General features: G+C 43.5%; 2 protein-coding genes across 4 annotated transcripts in view; one reads left to right on the top strand and one right to left on the bottom strand.

The window, feature by feature from the left end:
• Positions 1 to 11,486: 11,486 nt before the first annotated feature.
• Positions 11,487 to 12,446, bottom strand: LOC133087248 (basic proline-rich protein-like). Its single transcript, XM_061184070.1, has one exon. The coding sequence runs from the start codon at positions 12,444 to 12,446 to the stop codon at positions 11,487 to 11,489; it is 960 nt and encodes a 319-aa protein (XP_061040053.1).
• Positions 11,595 to 21,623, top strand: part of CDC42 (cell division cycle 42) — a 44,886-nt gene continuing 34,857 nt past the window's right edge. For 2 of the 3 annotated variants that reach the window (XM_061184771.1, XM_061184772.1), the window contains exon 1: positions 11,595 to 11,685. The gene's annotated coding sequence lies outside the window, so the exon portion shown is untranslated. Of the gene's footprint in view, positions 11,686 to 12,266; positions 12,662 to 21,623 lie in introns of those variants that run through there. The other variant, XM_061184774.1, reaches the window with a different exon arrangement.

Here is a 21,623-nt window from a genome sequence, read left to right as displayed (position 1 = left end):
GGGACCAGGTAATTCCGTTTTGTGGGGACTTGTCCTATGGATTACAGGATATTCAGCAGCATCTCTATCCTCTGCTCACTAGTTAAAAGTAACACCCCCTAGATGTGACAACCAAAATGTCTCCAAACATTGCCAAATGTTCCTTGGGGGCAAGTTTGCCCCTGGTTGAAAACCACTGATTTTAAGGAGGAGAGTTCATCCAGACATGCCACAGATTACCCTCAGGTCTGTGGTCTCTTAAGGTTAATGTTGAATTGAGAAAGCTATTGGAAAAGTTGTATGAATTGGGCTTTATGGTTCCTTTTTTCTTTTTTAATTAAAAAAATTCTTATGCAATGTTTAAAGGTTATTTTACACTTACAGTTATTACAGAATATTGGCTATATCCCCCCTGTTGTACAATATGTTTCCTTTATGTGTTTGGGTAATGCCACTTACTCTGGCAAATCTTAAGAAGCGTTTTGGTAGGAAGATTAATACTATGCCTCCAACTTTGAGAATGTTTTATTGGGATGGTTGACTGTGTGCCAGGATCTAGACTAGATGCATTCTTGATTCATTTAATCCTAACTCATGTGAGGTTACCTATTCAGGTAAATACACCTGCTTTACAGATGAGAAAACTGAGAACCGGCAGTTAAGTATCTTGACTCATAAGTGGTAGAGCTAGAGTCTGAGCCTTGGATTTCTGTCCCCTTAGCCTTGGGCTTTTTCCATCATGTCTGCAATCTCCTGTGTGCAAGATATTTCTTTGGCTTTTCTCATCTTTATGTTACCATTTAAAATAACATTTCTTGGATTCATTTCACACAAAAAGTATGAAAAAACCAAAAAGGGTCCAAATGGTAACTCCTGTTGACATTTTTTAAGGTTATAAAATACATTTGCATGTGTATAGAAAAGTCCAATAGTATAGAAGGGTATAAATGGAAAATTTAAAGGCTCTCTTCCCATTAAGTTTCTTACGCATCCTTCCAGAAAATATAAATTATGTAAGCAGATATACATGCATGTGCACACAAATATGTATATTCCCTCCCCCTTTTTTTTTTTTTGGCCATGCCGTGTAGCATGTGGGGTCTTAGCTCCCCAACCAGGGATCAAACCTGCGCCCCCTGCAGTGGAAGTGCAGAGTCTTAACCACTGGACCGACATCCCCGTATATCCCTTCTTATTTACACAAAATATGTTATGCATGTTTAGTATGTATATTTTTCATGTCCAATAAGCCTTAGCTGTCTTTTGCTGTCAACATACAGAGGTTTACCGCCTGCCAATGCAGGGGACACGGGTTTGATCCCTGGTCCGGGAAGATCCCACATGCCGCAGAGCAACTCAGCCCATGTGCCACAACTACTGAGCCTGCAGCTACCGAGTCCGCGTACCTACAGCTCGTCCTCCGCAACAAGAGAAGCCACCACAATGAGAAGCCCACGCACCACAACGAAGAGCAACCCCTGCTCGCTGCAACCAGAGAAAGCCTGCGCGCAGTAACGAAGACCCACCTCAGCCAAAAATAGAATATTAAAAAAAAAAAAGCAAGGTAGAGGATTCAGGTATGGAGTCAAATCTCCAAAGCATAAGTGAGGTTTAGAGAGGTAAGTTACAGAACCAGAACCTCAAACCAGAACTGGCACAATGCCCAGCGCCGTCTCCCAGCAACCCTGTGGTACCAACGCTTTCTCATGGAAGTGAACTTACAGATGCAAATCCTTACCCCGAACCAACCCAGTAAGAGGAGAAGCTTGAGTTCATCTCCATTTCGTCTGGCTCTAGTCCCAGGCCCTTGCCATGAGGTCACACTGCCTGGATACTAAAGAGTAAACCAACTTTAAGTGTTTCAAGAGCCCTGTGGGGATTTGGAATAGTCATTCCCTATCTCTGTCGCCACTCCGCAAGATGATTCCTGTGCCTTCTCCACGCAGTCGAGTAGTTATCACCAATGCCAGTCATTGTCATTTCTGAGTCAATCTAGACCCCAATTCTAAAGAACCCTAAACACTTTAAATTCTGTGAGTGACAGGGCAAGAGGAGGACAATGTAGAGGAGCTAGAGGGAAGCATTTCTAAAATGTCTCGTGTCTAATTTTCCCTTTGTGATTATATTGACTCCAGTTCCAAAAGAGAATAATTGCATCTAGTTATTGAAAAATGCTCCTGCCAGATGGCTACTGGTGAAAACCAGTGTTCTGACCACAAGGTAATATGAGATTCCTAGCAACTGGCTAGAGTCATGGAAAAATATGTCATCTGTTGGGCAGCTACTCCCTGAGCAGTGAGTGGGTGCCAGGCCCTGGCTGTTGGAAAGGAAGCCAGCTCCCGGGGGTGTGGGGGCCATGAGGAGTGCATGAAAATGGTGGTGGCGGCTGGAGAATTCAAGTGTAACTGGCCTTCCTAGGAGCACCATGTGTGGTCAGTTTCCACAGGCAGCTCAATACAATGCCCTTGACAATGAGTTGACTATTTTGCTAAGCATTTTCCGCCCACCACCATGCATTTATTGGCCATTTTCCCTTGGCCCGAAATGCCCCATCTCTACGCCTCCCCTGATCTTTGCCAGCCTACTCCTATTCATTCTTTGTGACGCAGATAGCCATGGTCACCTTTGTGAAGCCTTCTTTGATTTCTGCCTTGAATCAGCATTTGAATCCCTCCTGTGAGCTCCTATAACACCTTCCCTTTAGTTCTAAGTCCCTGTTCATTCAGCGAATATGCATTGTGTACCCAACGTGCCATGCCCTGTTCTAAGTCTCACACTGTAATGCGGTGCCTAGTTTGTGTCCCCAAGCAGATTGTGAACCCCACGTAGAGGGAGTCTCTGCTCTTGGCCTCCAACACAGGACCTGCACATGACTGATCTTCTAGGAATAGCTTAATTTTTGTAGGAGACACATGGTTGCTGCCTGACTTAAGGGGCTTCCTTCTAGTGAACACAAATAACTAGAATTCATGGGAAACAAGCATTTCATTGGGGAGGGGGGAGGGAGGGAGATTATTAATTCCTGTTTAAAGCTGGAGATGATGATGAAAATAAGACCCCCCCAAAAGAGGAAGGCTTCACTCAGGCTTCACTGGGGTGGCTGGCTTTCTTCTCTGTTCTGTACCTGACATTGCAGTGAGGTGAGGTTAACTGCCTTTGGCTGGCTCTGCTTGAAAGCTCCAGGGCCCCCTTGGTGCCTAGCAACAACCTGACTGCCCAGAATAGTGATTTTGAAGCTGGGTGTGTCTTCTGGGCAGGAAGCCACCAACACCACCAAAGCAGCCAGGGCCTCCCCTTCACTTCCTCTGAGCCAAAACTCCGCCTTCAATTGGGGCCAGTACTTAGTGTTTTGGAGCCCTGTCTTAGGAGCACAAATGGGATGTTTCTAGCAAAGGTAGCTCCAGCACTTATGAGGTGTGTGATCTCAGACAAGTCATGTCACCTCTCTGAGCTCCAGTTCCCACACCTGTCTCGTTTCTGTCTCATTCCCAGCTAGCGTCACCCTAGCACAGCACCGAAAGCACAGAAATATTCAATAAATGTTATTGTATCTGAATCTGCTTGGCTAAGGGAAGATTCAGTGAGTGATTCCTTCTCAGCTCTCCCTTTGATCTTGTTCTTTCCTTCTGAGCCCCTCTCTCAAACAGCTCTGTCTTCTCATTTCTCATTTCTCCACATAAAATCCTGTTTTTATCTTCCCACTCCTCCCCATCCCTCTCCTCATTGCTTACCTTATCCACAGGCATTAAACCTCATCATTGAAAAAATTCTACACTTCGTAAAAAAAATCCCAAGTGTTTTAGTTTTTAGGCCAATACTACTGATGTAGTGACCTTTAATTTTTAAGGTTTAAATATAGCACACATCCTGTAAAGTGCACAAATCTTAATTGTATGACTCGATGAATTTATCCAAAGTGGGCATACTCCTCTAACCACCTTCCAGATGAAGATACAGAATTTAACCAGCTCCCTAGAAGTCTCCCTCATGCCCTTTCCTGGTCATCAACCCCCCCAAAAGTAACTCTGTTATGATTTCTATTGCTCTAGAGTAGTGTTGCCTGTTTCTGAACCGAGTGGAGTAATACAGTATATACCCTTTTGTGTCCGGCTTCTTATGTTCAACATTATGTCTGTGCAATTCATCTGTCCCCTGAGCATCCTGCTTTTCCATGCCTGTGAACCTGACATGCCTGTTCTTTCTACCAGGAATCTTTCTGTTCTGTCAGCACGCCCCACCCTGGCCTGACCAGTCTGTGCAAGTCCTCTAGACTGAGATTAAACCTCTGTCCTTTGGGAAATCTTTCTTGATCACCTCTGGGTTTGAATCCACCTATCAGCTGTATTACTTTGGCCACGTGTTACTAACCTCTTCATTCCTCATTTTTGTTGGCGATCAGGGTTTCTATATTCCAGAGTTCTTGTGAATTTCAAATGAGATAATACATATTATATACTTAGAACAATACCTGGAACTTAGGAAGTACTTAATAAATATTACATATAACTATTGCGAATACTCTTCTTATTCCCCCAGATCCTTGTACATACCTCATAGTAGCACTTATTTTGATTATTGTTTGTCCCACTATGTGACCTTAATTCTTTGAGCAGGGATTGTATCTTCTTCATTCATTGTATTTTTTTCAACAGTCATTTATGAGTGTGCACTATATTCTAGCACTGAGTGTACAGTGGTGATGGAAGCCTTGAATTTACTTTTTAATGGGAAGAGACAGATAATAAGAAAAATAAAGAGGTGAGATCATTTTGGATAGTGATAAGCTCTAGGAAGGACGTAAAGCCATGTGGTGTGAGAGTGGATTGGAGGTGCCACTGAAGCTGGGTGAGGAGGAGGTCTTCTTGAAGAGGTGATATTTGAGCAAAGACCTGTGGGTGGAAAGGAGCAGGCACGTGCGGAACAGGAGAGAGAACAGCAAGCGCAAGGCTCTGGGGTAGGCACAGGAGGCTCAGATATGTCTGAGGAATAACAAAGAGGGCAACGTAGCTGGAGCCCAGTAAGTGAGTGAGTGGGTGGTCCAGAGGAGGTCGGAGAGATGGGCAAGAGCCAGGAGAAGCCACTGAAGGGGTTAAGCAGGGGGCTCTTGTTCACCTTTGCCTCCAAGGTACCTAGTACATAATAGACACCTACTGACTGTTGAATATTGGTGACAACGTGCCCATGACCAGTTAGTCCATATGAGTGATTCTCAGGTCATTTTCAAGTTAAAACTTCATCATTGTGCCATGTGCCTCTGGGTTCTTACCAAACCCTACCAGATGGGGAAGAAGTTGCTCAGTTGTTTCTAGATTTTTCTCTTCCCTATCTCATCTCATCCACGCTTCTTCAGTGACCCAGATTATCTCCACCAGAGATGTGTAACAGAGATGAAGGGAAGGAGGCAAGCCTGGGCCGGTTAGAGAAAAGGCAAGTAGGAAACAGGTTCGGTCAGTTCCTCTCCTTTCTCTGACTCCAAGAAGGGTCCAGGTCCCTGGACAAGCATAATGATGTGGCACAAAGTGGAGGAGGGAGGCTGGGCAGCAGGAGGGCTGCAGGAAGGGTAGGAGGTGAGGTCGAAGCCCTTGCAGTAGGCTGCAGCTGCAGCAGCTCTAGCCCCCTAAGGTGTGGCAGGCCAAAGCAGGAGCACATCTGGAGTCCTAGCAGCAAAATGGAGCTGCTGGCAAGGCCTGGGCCATGACCAGTCAGAGGAGGGAAAGACCAGCCAGTAAATCAGAATGGAAGGGACGGCTTGCGTCTGAGTGATAGAAATTTACACAACATCGGCCTTCTAGTAACACCAGTGAGACTTTATTTTTGTTCTATTTAATTATTTCTAACCTTAATTTTTATGAAATATTACACGTGAGAAAAAAAGCACGTAAAACACATGTACAGTACAATGAATTCTTTTTTTTTTTTTTTTTTTTTTTAAAGAGGGCAAGTGCTGGAAGAAAGGGGCAAAGATGAGATTTACAAAGGATATGGGACTGGTGCTTTAAAGCAGATGGTTCTGAGTTTACCTTTTTTTTTTTTTTTAAAGTATTTATTATTTTATTTATTTTATGGCTGCGTTGGGTCTTCGTTTCTGTGCGAGGGCTTTCTCTACTTGTGGCAAGTGGAGGCCACTCTTCATCGCGGTGCGCGGGCCTCTCACTATCGCGGCCTCTCTTGTTGTGGAGCACAGGCTCCAGACGCGCAGGCTCAGTAATTGTGGCTCACGGGCCCAGCTGCTCCGCGGCACGTGGGATCTTCCCAGACCAGGGCTCGAACCCGTGTCCCCTGCATTGGCAGGCAGATTCTCAACCAGTGCGCCACCAGGGAAGCCCACAATGAATTCTTATAAAGCAAACATCCATGTAATCGTCACCCAGGTCACGAAATAGAACATTGTCAATACCATCCCATCAACCCTGCACTCCCCCATCCATTCCAGGTTACAACCTCCTTTAGAGGCAGCCAGTAGCCGGATTTTTACAATAATCACTTCCTTGATTTTCTTGATAATTTTATCGCCTATGAATGGCACAGAAAGTCTTTTTTTAAAAATAAATTTATTTATTTATTTATTTTTGGCTGCATTGGGTCTTCGTTGGGTGAATGGGGGCTACTCATCGTCGCAGTGGACGTGCTTCTCATCGCGGTGGCTTCTCTTGTTGTGGAGCACAGGTTCGAGGTGCATGGGCTTCAGTAGTTGTGGTACATGGGCTCACTAGTTGTGGCTCACGGGCTCACTGGTTGTGGCACACGGGCTCTAGCGTGCAGGCTCAGTGGTGGTGATGCACACAGCATGTGGGATCTTCCCGGACCAGGGCTTGAACCCCTGTCCCCTGCATTGGCAGGCGGATTCTTAACCACTGAGCCACCAGGGAAGTCCCCGCATAGAAAGTCTTAAATTAGGATTTTCTCATGTAAATCCTAAAACTGAAGGTGACAAAGGAGAGCCTCTTTAATATGGAGCCTCCTGTAGTAATCTTGGCAGGCTCTGGGGAGAAGGTAGAGGATTTGCGTTCTTTGGCATTTGGCAGAGAACGCAGTGTTGAGGCTTCTCTCATTCAGCCAGTGTTTAAGTGCTCACTACATTTAAGGCACCTGAAGAGCACTCTTAGGGGCATGAAGATGCGCCCCACACTGAGCCTGCCCCTGGGAGCTTACAGTCAGGCAGAGAAAGCATGGGTAAACATGACAGAAGAGGGTGAGGCCCAAAGAAATCCTCAGATAAGTGCTATGGGAGTTTAGAAGAGGCAGAGATCACTTTTTTTTTTTTTAAATAAATTTATTTATTTATTTATTTATTTTTGCCTGTGTTGGGTCTTCGTTTCTGTGCGAGGGCTTTCTCCAGCTGTGACGAGCGGGGGCCACTCTTCATCGCGGTGCGCGGGCCTCTCACTGTTGCGGCCTCTCCCGTTGCGGAGCACGGGCTCCAGACGCGCAGGCTCAGTAGTTGTGGCTCACCGGCTTAGTTGCTCCACGGCATGTGGGATCTTTCCAGACCAGGGCTCGAACCATGTCCCCTGCATTGGCAGGCAGATTCTTAACCACTGCACCATCAGGGAAGTCCCAGAGATCACTTTTGGCGGCAAGAAGCAGAGCAGGCTTTGTGGAAGAGGTGGATGACTCTCATTCATTCATTATTTATCAAACATTTTTGAGGGCTGGCAGAGTGCCAGGAAATTAGGTAAAAGGAAACAACAATGAGTAAGATAAGGCCCCTGCCTGCTCACGGCCTAATGGTTTAGTTAGCACAGATACAGATGATTCCAATATGGTATGCTTTAAATACCAAGTGTAATGGGAATAATTGGTGCCTGGGGTTGTCAGCGAAGCTTTCAGAGCTGAGATCTAGGCTAGTCCTTGAAGAAAAGGAGTTTGGCAAACAGGGAAGGGAACCACTGAATCTGCAGAGTCACAGAGGTGGGAAGGGACACAAGGACAGTGTTGGCAAAAGGTACATTTCGTGGTGGAAAGGAGAGTGGGACTTGACAGGTAGGTTGGATGAGCGGGAAAGCTGTTCTAGGCAAGGGGAACAGCATGAGCAGGGGCACAGAGACCAGAAATCATGGTACCTGCATGCACAATACTAAGTAATTTAGTCTAGCTTCAGCATAAGGTGTGTGATGGAAGTTGTGATGATTTATGTTATTTTATTATTATTTTTAAATTATTTTCTTTAAAAAAAAATCTTTGGCTGCATGTGTCTTTGTTGCTGCACCCAGGCTTTCTCTAGTTGTGGCGAGCGGGGGCTACTCTTTGCTGCCATGCGCGGGCTTCTCGTTGCAGTAGCTTCTCTCGTTGTGGAGCACGGGCCCTAGGTGCGCGGGCTTCAGTAGTTGCAGCACGCGGGCTCCGTAGTTGTGGCACGCATGCTGTAGGGCGCGTGGGCTTCAGTAGTTGTGGCGCGCAGGCTGAGTAGTTGTGGCCCACGGGCTCTGGAGCGCAGGCTCAGTAGCTGCGGCACACAGGCTTAGTTGCTCCGCAGCACGTGGGATCTTCCCGGACCAGGGATCGAACCTGTGTCCCTTGCATTGGCAGGCGGATTCTTTAACCACTGCTCTACCAGGGAAGTCCTGTGATGGTTAATTTTATATGTCAACTTGACTGGGCCATGGGGCGCTGAGATATTTGGTCAAACATTATTTTGGATGTGTCTGGATGATATTAATATCTGAGTAGAGCAGATTGCACTCCCTAATGTGGTGGGCCTCGTCCAATCAGTTGAAGGCCTAAATAGAACAGAAAGCTGACCCACCCTTGAGTAAGGAAGAATTTTTCCTGGCTTTGGACTCAAACTGAAACATTGACTTGTCCTGGGTCTTAAGCCTGCTGGCCATTAGACTGCAACTTAAACATTGGCTCTTCTGGTTCTTAGGCTGTCATACTTGGACTGGAACTATACCAGTTCCTGGGTCTCCAGCTTGCCAACTCACCCTGCAGATCTTGGGACTTATCAGCCTCCATAATTGTGTGATAAATTGTGTATAATAAATCTCTTCAGGTAGATAGATTCATATCTAATAGGAAATATAGATAAATACTATAGATATAGGTAGATGTAGATCTCTGTCTATCTATTTATCTATCTATCTATCTAATCTCCTATTGGTTCTGTTTCTCTGGAGAACTCTAATACAGAAGGGAAAGGGAAATAACTTTGGAAAGGCAAGTTGGTGCCAGATCATGGAGGACATAGAATACCTGGCTAAAGGACTTTGAATTTTATTTTGAAGGCAAAGGAGAAAACACTGGGGTTTCCTGAACTGGGAAGTGACCTAATAAGAATTGAGATCCAGGGAATTCCCTGGAAGTCCAGTGGTTAGGACTTTGTGCTTCCACTGCAGGCAGTAGAGGGAATTTATTGGCTAATATGAGTGAAAATTGAAGCAAGACTGGATCCAAGGGGTCAAACAATGCTCCTAGGACTTGGTTTCACTGTCCCATCTCTCAGCTCTGTTTTGCCCTCTGTCTTGGACTCATTCTCAGGTAGTCTCTTGCCTTAGAGTGGGAAGATGGCCGCCAGCAGTGCCATGAGTACATCCTGCCCTCAGAAGATAGATTCATTCAACTGGACAGTGCTGACCAAAGGCTCAGAATTGACCTAAGGCTCATTTCTCATTGTGTCATACGCCCATTGCTGAGATGCTGTGGCAAGAGGGCTGTCTAAAATGCTGATTGGCCAAGCATGGGTCACATGTCTATCCCTGTAACTAGGGGTAGACATCTCCTCTAGAGCCACAGGGATTGAGAACTGGGGGAAGGGTTGCCCCAGGAGAAGTGGAAGTGCTGTTACCAAAGGAAGAAGGAACGGACCCTGGGCTGGTAACCACAGGGGAAGGAGGCCTGGAGACCCACAGGCTGCCCCTTCTGCCAATATGAAGCAGCTGCAGCCAGTGGTGCTGTGGGGAAGGGGCACTAGGAGGTGGGGGTCTGGGCTGGCAGCAGGGGAAGGTGTAGACTGGGGTCAAATAGTAACACTATTGCCTTGGGGGCTGTGAAAATGTTGGGGAGGGTCCTTCTGACAAAAACCTGACAACATGATAGACAAAGTGCTAAGTGAGTCCTTGTCTTCAGAATAAAGGCAGGAAAAGCCAAGTGGGTTGGGTGACACCTCACAAGATATTGCTGCTGATGGAAAGGGCAGACACTGTCTGGGGACACTGATGGAATTGTAAGATGGGATGGAGGAAAGGTCACTGCCAACTGGTCTTGCAGGGGGAGAAAACAACCAGTTTTCCCTCAAGTTTAAGAAATTAAGCTCATGCATTTTTACAAGAGTCAAAAATTTACAGTAGCCAAAAATAACCTAAATTCCAACAGTAGATTGATTGAATAAACACTGTAACGCCCATATAGTAGAATGAAGCCTTTAAAAATGATGCTTTATTTGACATGGAAAGATGCTCACAATGTAGTTTTGAGAGAGAAATGCAGAGTACAATCTGTCTTTGTGCAACAAATGTGTATACGTGTATCTATATCTACGAATATCTGGAAAGGTGTACACCAAAATGTTAATAGTTGGCATCACTAGGGGTAGGACTACAGCTGAAGCTTATCTCCTGATTTCTTTGCAGTAAACCTGCTAGGTAGTATGTAGGTCAACTAGAGCCAGCCTCTTGGGTTCAAGTCCCAGCTCTGCTACTGCCTGGCTCGGTGACATTGGGTAAGTCCCTTAACACCTTCATGCATCAATAAGTGGGGGTAATAGTTCTTAACTTATAGGGTGGTTATGAATTTTACATTACCTACTATTACATGCAAACCTGTTAGCACCATACCTATAGTAAACACTCAAAAAATGTAGTTATTCTTCTTGTGTAATTAAAAAGTCCAAAAGAAAATATGACTATTAACTATACTGGAAATAGGTGTTTTTCTTGGCCAAATAACTGTGGTAGTAATCAATAAACGAACTATTATTAAGATAAGCTATTTCCCTCTAACACTGGGAAACATCTGAGAAAAGACAGAGAAGGTTCCTATTCTCCCGAAGTTTGCACACTAGCCGGAAAGACACATGATAAACAGGTGCTGTGTGGATAGGATGATCAGGAAGGCAGTGACATTTGAACGCTGAAAGCCAACGGAAGGGCTGAAGAGGAGGAAGCCAGGAGAAACGGTGAGTGCGAGGCCTTTCGGTGGGGAGGAAGTCTCTAAACCAAAAGACGACCGATGTGGTTGGAGCGAGGGACAGTGGGTTGTTGGCAGAGATGAGAAGCGAGGCCTCAGCTCTCACGCCAAGGCGGAGCGAATACAGGCCTGGGGAGTCAGGAGGCTGTCCACTTGTAGTGTGATCTCGGGCAAGTCACTGCCCCTGTTTGAGTAGCCACTGTCTTCTCTGCAAAATCGGGATGATAAAACTTCGTAAGGTTGCAAGGATCGAAAGACATGTTAGTGGAAGCGCTTCGCAAACGACCGTTTATAGCATTATTACAAATTCAGCGGAACCACTGGAGGAAGAGTTACGGACACCAGCCACCAACTAGCAAGCGGCGCTGGCTGGCGCGTGCGCGTTAGGCGGCCAGAGCCCGGGCAGGGGATGAGTTCAGGCCCCGCCCGGAACCGCTCTGCTTCTTTTCGCCTCCCGGTCCCTCCCTTTTCCGCGGGCACCCAACCGTGCGTGTCCTGCGTGCTGACGTCAGGCGCGTGCCCCTGTCCGGCAGCCGAGGAGACCCCGCGCACTGCTGCCAACGCCCCGGCGGAGGAGCTGAGGTGAGTGCGGGGCCCGAGGCTCCCCGCGGAAGCGGCCTCCCTACAGTCCGGTCCCCGCCGCGCCGCCCCCGGCCTCTTCCCGTCCGGGGGGGACACCCCATCTCTGGGATCCCTGGAAGCCTCGGATCGTGGGGCGCGCGCGGTGGAGGGGGGGGTGCCGGGCTCGCGCGGCGCCGTCCGGGCTCGCGCGGGTCCGGGGTCTGTCGGGGGACGGAGCGGAGGGGGTCTCGGAGGGCAAGGCTGGGGGGGCACAGGTCAGCCAAGAGGTGTGCGGCTGGGACGCCGGGGCCGGGCCGAGGGCGCGGCCGGGGCCGGGCTGTCACCTGGCAGCTGCGGAAGGAAAGGGTCACACCCATCCCGACCGCCCTGCTCCCCTCCCCCCGGCGCCGCGGACCCCTAGGGCGGGCGGCGGTCCGGGGCGCCATGGACCGCGGAGCCGCTGGCGAGCGCCTGGGGTGCACGGGGTGGCGGTGACTCGGGCTCCCAGGCCGGGTCTGCCCCCCGCGCCCCGGCTTCGACTTCCTGCTTCGCCGGGCGCCGCCGCGGACATTTTGCGGCGTGCGGGGGGAGGGGAGCGGACTGCGAGCGCGGTGGGGAAGTGGCGGCCGGGCAGCGCGCGGCTCGCTGACGGCCCGGGGCTTTGCTTGCCGTGCGCCTCCCTCAGCGGTCCCGCAGCCCGACGCCTTGTCCCGCGGGGTGGGCCTGGTCACCGCTTCTCCGGTCTCCTTTATTCCTGCCTTAGGTCGAGTTCCTAATACCATTTACATTTCCTTCTCCAACTCTCCCTGCCTATTCAGCTGAAGCTTCCCTTTCAGGGAGTTACCTAACCACCTCCCGAAACTGTCGTTCTGCCGTTTGCCTAATTCCTCTCTTTAGGGGGAAATTTTCTTTGTTCGTTTTTTTTTTTTTTTTTTGTCCTCCCCTTTAAGTCCAAGAGAAATGCAGTGGGGAAGATTACGTCATCGCAATATAAGGGGTGAGAGTTTTTAACTCCTACAAGTCAGGGACTCACTAAATTAAGACAGCATTTTGTTGGCTCGGTTGGGTCACCCAGTGGCAGATCCTGCCTGTTTCCCAACTCATCGTATTCAGAGATAACCTTTTGAAATCCTGGCCGTCTCATATGCATCTAAAAGCCAGGAAGGTTTAAAATCTCAAGATGAGCTTGTGCCAGGATATAAAGCGTAAGACAACACTTGCGTAGGCAGTAACTTTAAAGATCCCTTTGAGTACTGGAATGAAGTTAATTTATTTGTGGAAGCATTTCTTTGGTCCAAAATGACATTCCCAGATTGTTTAACTTCTCCCATATGACTTACTGATTCAGAGTATGTACCTAAGTCTACACTCGTGCATTTTTTGTGGCAAGGGTGTGGTGAAAAGAGAATCAGTTCATTTTACACCTAATCTTTGCTTGCTAGTCACTTTAATTTTGTAATTAAAAACAGGTTTTGGTTTTTTAACCAAAAAAACTTAAGTGAGTAACATTTTCAGACTTCGGGGATCACAGTATTTGTTCTCCACAATGTTAGGTACATCCAGGGTACTGTAGCACAGAAAAATGTTAGCATTGTAAAGCAAATGAGATCCATCTGTGTAATGCATTGTTATAAGGATAGTTAATGTTGAAACGAGTATTTTCTTATTGTTTCTCCTTATTTGTATAGAGAGAACAGATTGCTCGTTAAGAAACACTTAAAAGAAGTGGTAGGTGGTTTAAATCAGCTTTCTGTAGTGTGTAGGTGTTGGTAGACAAGACCCAGAAGGTGTCACAGCCTCTTAAAATGTTTGCATGTAATAACTGACACCTGTACTCAGTTGAACTTAATTTTTTGGCAGTCTGAGGCAGGTGTTACAGCCTAGGGTAGTCAGGGGCTAAAATCAAATATTGGTGAGATTCTTTTAAAGTCCACCAAGCCCAAATCTTGACTTTTTTGTAACTTCAAGATTTGTTTTCTTTTATTCGGATACTTTTTCCACTTATAATTTTGTGGTATTTTATAGAAGCATTTCCAGTTATTTTAAAAATGGTTACACTAATAAAATGTTTTGATCCAAGAAGTGTTGCATTTGGAAAACTTAGAAGTACAATTTATTGTGCTGCCTGTCTGGGAGTAGTACTTATAGCTATTCTTGGAAGTAAAAGTCAAATTGTACTTGATTTGTAGATATATTTTAAATACATTTATCATTTTAGGGTCTTTTTTGAGAGGACAAAGAATGCTTAATGAGCAACACTTCAGGCTACAGAATTTCCTCTGCTGGGGAAGGAGGGGTTAATATTTTGTTAACTTATGTCCCATAAATAGATCTGTATATTCTCCTATATTAAAGGGCTTCATTCTAGGCTTTCAATATTCAGTATTCTCTTCCAAGTCTGTTAGTTTCTCCCACTAGAATGTAAGTCTGTGAAGGCAGGGCTTTTGACCTGGTATGGTCACCCCTGTATCCCTGGCACCTAGAATAGTGCCAGACCCATGATGTGTCTCAAGAAATGTTTGTCAAATGAATGAATGTGATGTCTGAGGGTTAATATTTTCACTTTCTGCATATTCTGTAGGCCTGTGTACTGTGTTTCCTGGCACCTCTTTTTTGATTGGTCAGCCATATTCATATTTGGGCTCATTGAAGTGATGATTACTCATCTACTTTTGTTTGACCATATCCATCTGTTTAGTCCTATATCTTCTGCAGCTGTACTGTCTGAACAGTTAACCATTGCTTAGAAAATCTTTTCTGATGACCAGTTCTTATTCTCCTAAAAATTATTCAGACTTTAATGTTTGTTTCCTTCCTGTATTTCTTTGTTTGAAATAGCAGTTTAATTTTTCCACTTCTTCCCCTCAACTCAACAGTATCAAATTCCTGGTCACGTTATGCTTTGTCCCTTACGTTTCTACTTTTAGTTACTCATCCCTTCAGTCCAAAATATTTTTGCCAAAGCAATTTTCATTACTTGTCATTTCAGCTATGTCTGCCACTGCTGCTATTATAAGTCCTGGATGTCAGAACTCTTCGTTACTAGTCGCCCCTGGGACATTGGTCTCAAACTGCTTATTCCATGAAGTGAAACCCCATTTTTGCCACCGAAATGGTCTCCCATTAAAAAAAATTAAAAAAAAATTTTTTTTCAACTATTTAACTATTATGCTGAAGTCCAGAACAATTTCTAATAGAGCAAAATACTACATATTGTTAAGTCATGGTGTTCACCAAGCCTCAGTGGTCAGTCACCTGAAGAGAACCTCTGTTGCTCACTCTGTTCTTTAACACTTTACACTTCTAACACTTGCATCATTTTCTCTAAGAGTAAGCCATTTTGATTTGCTATTTTAATTCTGTTGTTGTATGTCCTTGGGAAAGACACTGTTAGTATAGTGATTAAAAGTGTAGACTCTGGAACTAGACTGCTTGGATTTAAATCCTGGCTCTGGCATTTATTAGTTACATGCAATCTGAGTAAAGTCTTTGTCACTCAGTTTACCTTCTGTAGAATAGGGCTGGCAATAGTTTCTACCTCACAGTGTTAGGAGACTCAGTTAATCTAAGTGAAGTACTTAACACAGTTCACTGGCACATAGGAAGTGCTCTGTAGGTGTTTGCCCTTGTTATTATTACAACCTCTCTTAATGCCCCCACCTTTCAGAAGTTATCTGCGTTTCTCTCAAACATCAACAGTTTAATAACCATCCCCCCCCCCAGATTAATCTCATGAAACCATAAAAATTAAATGAGGTGAGGATTGGTGTCTGCTTTAAATTTTTATCCATTATCTTAACCAGTGTCATGGAAGTAGGGGTGTAAGTTCTCAAGTATGCAGTATGTAGTCTGTGAACCAGGAGCCTAAGCATCAGCTTGGAGCTCCTTAGAAATATCAGGCTCCATCCCAGTCCTACTGAATCAGAATCTGAATTTTAACAAAATCCCCAAGTGATTTTTATGCACCTTGATGTTTGAAGCACCCTCTTTAAGACTGCTGGATTTCACAAAAAGTGATGAGTGCTTTATTTTTGTTTTTCCCCCTACTTAAGTATAACCTGGTCTCTTTCAGGCAGCATATCAGAATTTATTGCAAGGATTGTAATCAGGAAGTGATGTGAAACCTATTTGGCTTTTAAAGGAATGAGTTATAGTTTCTTGAGTGTTGTGTAGAATCGCCGCATGTCTGTGCTCATTATCAGGAACTAATGTGTTGTTTAGTTACTAAAGAGTCATTACCCACTTAATAATAAATAAATAATCTTAAATTCTAGTTTTAGAACTGCTTGAACTTGAGTTCAGTTACATGTTTGAACGCAGTGACTTTTTGTGGAAAACTAATTGTTACGAAGAGCATATGATTAGGATCGTTTACATAATTGTTGGTTATGAAAACAGGTGAAATACAAAGTTGGCATTTAGCTGATCAAATGTAAAAAATGTTTTCTGCTTTTTTTTTTTTTTTTTTTTTTTTACTAAAATCATATCTCCAATCTCAAGGGAAAATGTTTGGTTTTTTTTTTTTAATTTATTTACTTATTTATTTATTTTTGGCTGCTTTGGGTCTTCGTTGCTGCGCGTGGGCTTTCTCTAGTTGCAGCAAGAGGGGACTACTCTTCATTGCGGTGCATGGGCTTCTCACTGTGGTCGCTTCTCTTGTTGTGGAGCACGGGCTCTAGGCCCGTGGGCTTCAGTAGTTGCGGCACAAGGGCTCAGTAGTTGTGGCTCGTGGGCTCTAGAGCGCAGGCTCAGTAGTTGTGGTGCATGGGCTTAGTTGCTCCATGGCATGTGGGGTCTTCCCAGACCAGGGCTCGAACCCGTGTCATCTGCATTGGCAGGCGGATTCTTAACCACTGTACCACCAGGGAAGTCCCAAGGGAAAATGTTAATAACTAAAATCAAGTCTTAATATAGCTACCATCCTGAAAAAATTATTGCTATTTTTAAAGGACTTGATTGAATTTTTCTTTAATTTTTCTTTTTTCTTACACTATTTGATGTAGCAGTGTATGCTCTAGAGCAATGTTTCCTAACCCTTTTCAAATCAAGGGAGACATAGAAAAATATTGTATGCTACACTGGAGTAAATGGATAAGACTATTCTTGGCTGGCTAGAGGTGCTGCAGCCCCAGGAGAGCTGGGGGATCAATGTCTCAGGCACACCTGTGTCCATTCTCTGTGTCCCAGATGGCAATATGAAGCTGTCTACTGTTGGATAGTAAGCCACAGCCATTGTTTTCAGCTAAAAAGATGATCACTTTTTGTTACTCCTGTGTAAACAGAAGAGATTGAGAATAACAGATCACATGAAACCAGAGGGAGAAATGGAGGTGGAATGAAAGAATACCATGTTAATTAGTGTTAAAGAGTATGAGATGATAAATTTTGTAGAAGAAATCATAAGCAAGATTTCAGCTACAATCCATTTGCTTTGTTGGTAGGCAATTTAAGGATATTTGTAATTTTTTTTTTTTTTTGGTTTGCTTTTAAATCTGTTTAAAAGCAGATGAAGAGGAGTAGGAAGTGAAAGAATAAAGTTTCTTAACAAAGAATCATTGTGTGGTTTCAAGGATTTTCATTCCTAATACAACTTCGCTATAGTTACTAGTAATTGTTTCGCCAGCTGAATGCTATTTGAGAGGAGCTCAATTTTAGAATCTTCTGAAGAATTAAACCATCTATATCACTTATTACTTTGCCAGAAAACTATATTTTTATTGTGAAGTTTAAGATTAACAGTAAGATTTAAAAATAAACTTAGATTTTAAAATGTAAAATTTCATTTATCAGATAACTAGGAATGAATGGATAGTTCCTGTGAATATTAGAGTGCTGGGGTTTAAATCAAAATCTAATACCCTCATTTGTTTCAGAAAGTGTACAAATAGTATACATACTACAAAATATAAGCTATGAAAATGTTTGAATTATTTTAGGTCATATGATTTATTTGTTCATAAGGCCAAAGGGAATGTTAGTTTGTCCTAAGAGTTTATAATAATCAGTGGAGATGGGGATAAGGGATAATTTAAATTTTAAGAGTAATGCCGGGCCTTCCCTGGTGGCGCAGTGGTTGAGAATCTGCCTGCCAATGCAGGGGACACGGGTTCGAGCCCTGGTCTGGGAAGATCCCACATGCCGCGGAGCGACTAGGCCCGTGAGCCACAGCTACTGAGCCTGCGCGTCTGGAGCCCGTGCTCCGCAACAAGAGAGGCCGCGATAGTGAGAGGCCCGCGCACCGCGATGAAGAGTGGCCCCCGCTTGCCACAACTAGAGAAAGCCCTTGCACAGAAACGAAGACCCAACACAGCCATAAAAATAAATAAATTAATTAATTAAAAAAAAAATTGTAGAGGGAATTAATTCTTCTAAAAAAAAAAAACACACAACCCAGGGGATTTCTTTAAAAAAAAAAAAAAAGAGTAATGCCGTATTGTTTCTCTGGTGTGTTTCAGAATACCTGGAAGAGATTTCCATGGGGGTAGGTATCAAATAAATTGGAAACCCTACTTATTATATCCCCATCTTGGAAATTCATGATGTGTGTAAGTTTATTAAAGGTTCATAGAAGTTAGATCATCAGAGAATCTGTTTAATTCAGTGTTTTTTTTTGTTTGTTTGGCTGCACCATGCGGCGTATGAGATCTTCCGTGACCAGGGATGGAAATCTGCACCCCCTGCATTGGGAGTGCGGAGTCTTAACCCACTGGACCGCCAGGGAAGTCCTAATTCAGTGTTTCTTAAACTTGTTTGATGACGGCCCTGCCTCCCCCACCCATGGAACACCCTCTGAAGCTTTGAGAAAGTGGACTGGGAGATGCTGGTGTCTCGTGGCTTGTTAATCTCTATTAGGTTCAGGGGCTGTTGGCGTGGCTTTGCTATGGGTAGAAAAATGGGAAAAATTTTCTCAAGTTACTGAGGCATGTGAAAGGTAGAGACTTCAGCAGAGGCCATAGATTATCTATTCTTGCTGTGGCCTAAACCCCACTCAAGAGCTATTGTACAGAAATTGCTAGTACGTAGTTCCTTGGGATGAAATTTAGCATTTTACATATAAAACCCATCTTTGGGGTGTCTGTGGGGGAGTAACTCCATCTCAACTTAAAAATGGGGCAAGGTATTGGAAGGGAAAAGCAGACCATTATTAGGGACTGGGGAAGTGATTGTCCAGTGGCTACAAAGGAAATTTCTGAAATGGAGTCACTGTCTCCAGTTTCCTTTGTTCTTGGATCAGTGATCCTAGTTTACGTATTTATTGTTTTCCAGTATTCTGAAAAGCTTGCAGTAATTTCAAAGCCATTTTTTTAAAGCTCTGAAAGTCATATAATTTTTAACTATTTTATTTGCGATCCAAAGAATTTCTATGTTTAAAAAAAATAATTGTTAACGTACATGAGAAGTTTTTTAGGAGTTTGTGGTAGTAATCTGTAAGTTTTTTGTATTTTATAATTTGACATATTTCCTTTTCTTTTTCTTGTCATACATACTGCCCAATCCAATTCTCCCTCACAAGAACAAAAACCCACCCCAGATCCCATCTTTTACATTAATTTTTTTTTCTGGTTGCATGTGTTACATGGAAATGAAGATGTATTTGCCTTAAAACTTGTCCTTGATTCTAGTTAAATCAGAGCCAGGAACAGAAAAATCATTTTACTTATTATTGAATAGTTATCTGAGAGAGGTGGGAGAGTGGGGAAAAGACATCATTTTGTGTATCAGGATTGGGGTTAAGGACTTAGGTTGGGCTGTCTTAGTTCTTTTTAAAAAATTATTGTTTTTTGGTAATTGAGTAATTTTTCTTCAGGAGCAAGATTAATTCATGTCTTGAATGTGACACATATGTTGAAGATACAAAAGTTTGTTTTCTTTTGGCACGAAATTCTTTACCTCTGCTACTTTCAGTTGGAGAAATTGGTATCATTTCTGCTCTTATAAAAAAATCTGTCTCTTGCACTCTACCTCTCTTTTTTACAATATGAAGATGAGATGATTCTTTGCAAATATTAAAACACACTCTAAAAAAGGAAACCTAAGACATAGAAGCAGCTTTTAAAATAGAACTAATCAATGGCAAAGATTTTTTGAAGATGCAGATTCTGGAGATAACTTTTTGGCAATTATGTGATTCCTTAAGTTCATTATACACTATTTCAATTGATTTAAATCTGAGTGCATTGTTCCAAAATTAGAAGCATGTTTTAATTATAAAATGACAGTGTAAGATTGGTTACATTAACTATGTCACTCTGATATAGTTGCAAACACAATGTGATACACATACTTTGTGGGGATCCTGCTTCTTCTAGGAAAGTATCGTCTTTTTGCTAGTTTAAAAATTGGTAGAGGGACTTCCCTTGTGGCCAAGTGGTTAAGACTCTGTGCGTCCACTGCAAGGGGCGAGGGTTCAATCCCTGGTCAGGGAAGTAAGATCCTGCATGCCATGAGGCCAAAAAAAAAAAGTCTGTAGAATTGTGCATTACTAGAACAGAATAGAGAATAGAGTTGCTAGAGATGATACAGGGTATTTATTCCCAAAAATGATGCTGGGTGGCTATTAAACACTTGCTGTTAACTACTTTAGCTAATTCAGACTGTGGACGTGACTTAAGCTTTAGGAATAGAATCCTTCTCTCAGAGGGTATTAAATTTTGTTTTGTTTTGTTTTGTTGTTTATCCAGATAGTAATAGATGAGGGTTTAGGAGATTAGAGGACCCACTAACGGGTATATTCTGAGTCCAAAGAACAAGTTTTTTTGACTTGCTGCATCTCTAACCCATACTATTTTATTAATTTGTGAATTCAACAACCCTTTGTGTGCAAAGTCACTGTTCTAGGTATTGGGGATATAGCAGTGAATACAGTAGACCAAACAGATCTCTGTCCCCATGAAATTGACATACTAGTGTGTGAGTTGGAGATAAGTGTTTGGCTAAAAATGAAGAAGGAGAGGCAGGGTACAGTGGAGTGCTTCTAGGTTTGTAGAACTTGGGTTGCAATTTAAAATAAGGTAGTCAGAGGAGTTCTCAACTCCAGAATGACATTTGAGCAAAGATCTGTCGGGGATGTGACTGCATGAGTCATCCAGGGAAGAGCGTTGTAGATAGAGGGAGTTACTGTAGTCACTCTTAATCAGTGACAGGTACTGTTTTGCTTAATTTTATATGAAGTCTTTAAAAATAGACATTAAACAGATGTATTCCATGATACATCTGGAATATCATTATAGGAACTTAGCGTCTCAAAATACGGTGTATGTATATAATTTCCATAGAAACAATTGATAATCAAGGTAGAAGTTTGTGCTTTGATGGTGTTGTCTTTGGTTGCAAAGTGTCCTTTAAAAGGCAGATTTGTTGCCAACACATATTGGTTGTTTTTCAGTCTTTGCAACTCTTTGTTGTTTTTGTTTCTCTTGATCTCTTTTAGTGAATAGAACTGTACTGTTACTGCTATGCAGCCTGCAGTCATGCCAGCTGTACTGCATTGACATAGAATTTAGTGCAAATGTTATAACATCTCTTATTCTTTGTCAAATTATTTCTTCAAGCACACAGTTGAGTGCTTCTGTAGAAGTTCACCCCGTTAACAGATTTTACATCAAAATTGGTAGACTGCTTTGATTCAGAATCTTGGTAATCTGGTTTAAAAATGGCTTGTAGTTTGTAAAATAGATTGTATGAGGATCTGAATGTAGGTACCTCTGCCTCATTAGATATAACAAAGTCTAAATGATCATGGTTAGTTTTGTAGTTGGCATCTCACCTGGTAACCTGTTCAAAGAAAGGTTCTCAGTTTGTCACTCATTTTACTGTGTGTGTGTTGTCTAGGTAATATAGTAACTTTTTTTTTTTCTGCAAATGTATGCTTGTATGTGGGATTTCTGATACAGACTGGCACGTGATTTCATCCTTGATAGACTTAGGACCAAATTATTGTGTTCTGATTCTGGAAAGGC

Source organism: Eubalaena glacialis, chromosome 3 (genome assembly GCF_028564815.1).
Source record: "Eubalaena glacialis isolate mEubGla1 chromosome 3, mEubGla1.1.hap2.+ XY, whole genome shotgun sequence".
Lineage (NCBI taxonomy): Eukaryota > Metazoa > Chordata > Mammalia > Artiodactyla > Balaenidae > Eubalaena > Eubalaena glacialis.
Note: the sequence above shows the minus strand (reverse complement) of the source record. Positions and strands in the feature narration are given on the sequence as shown.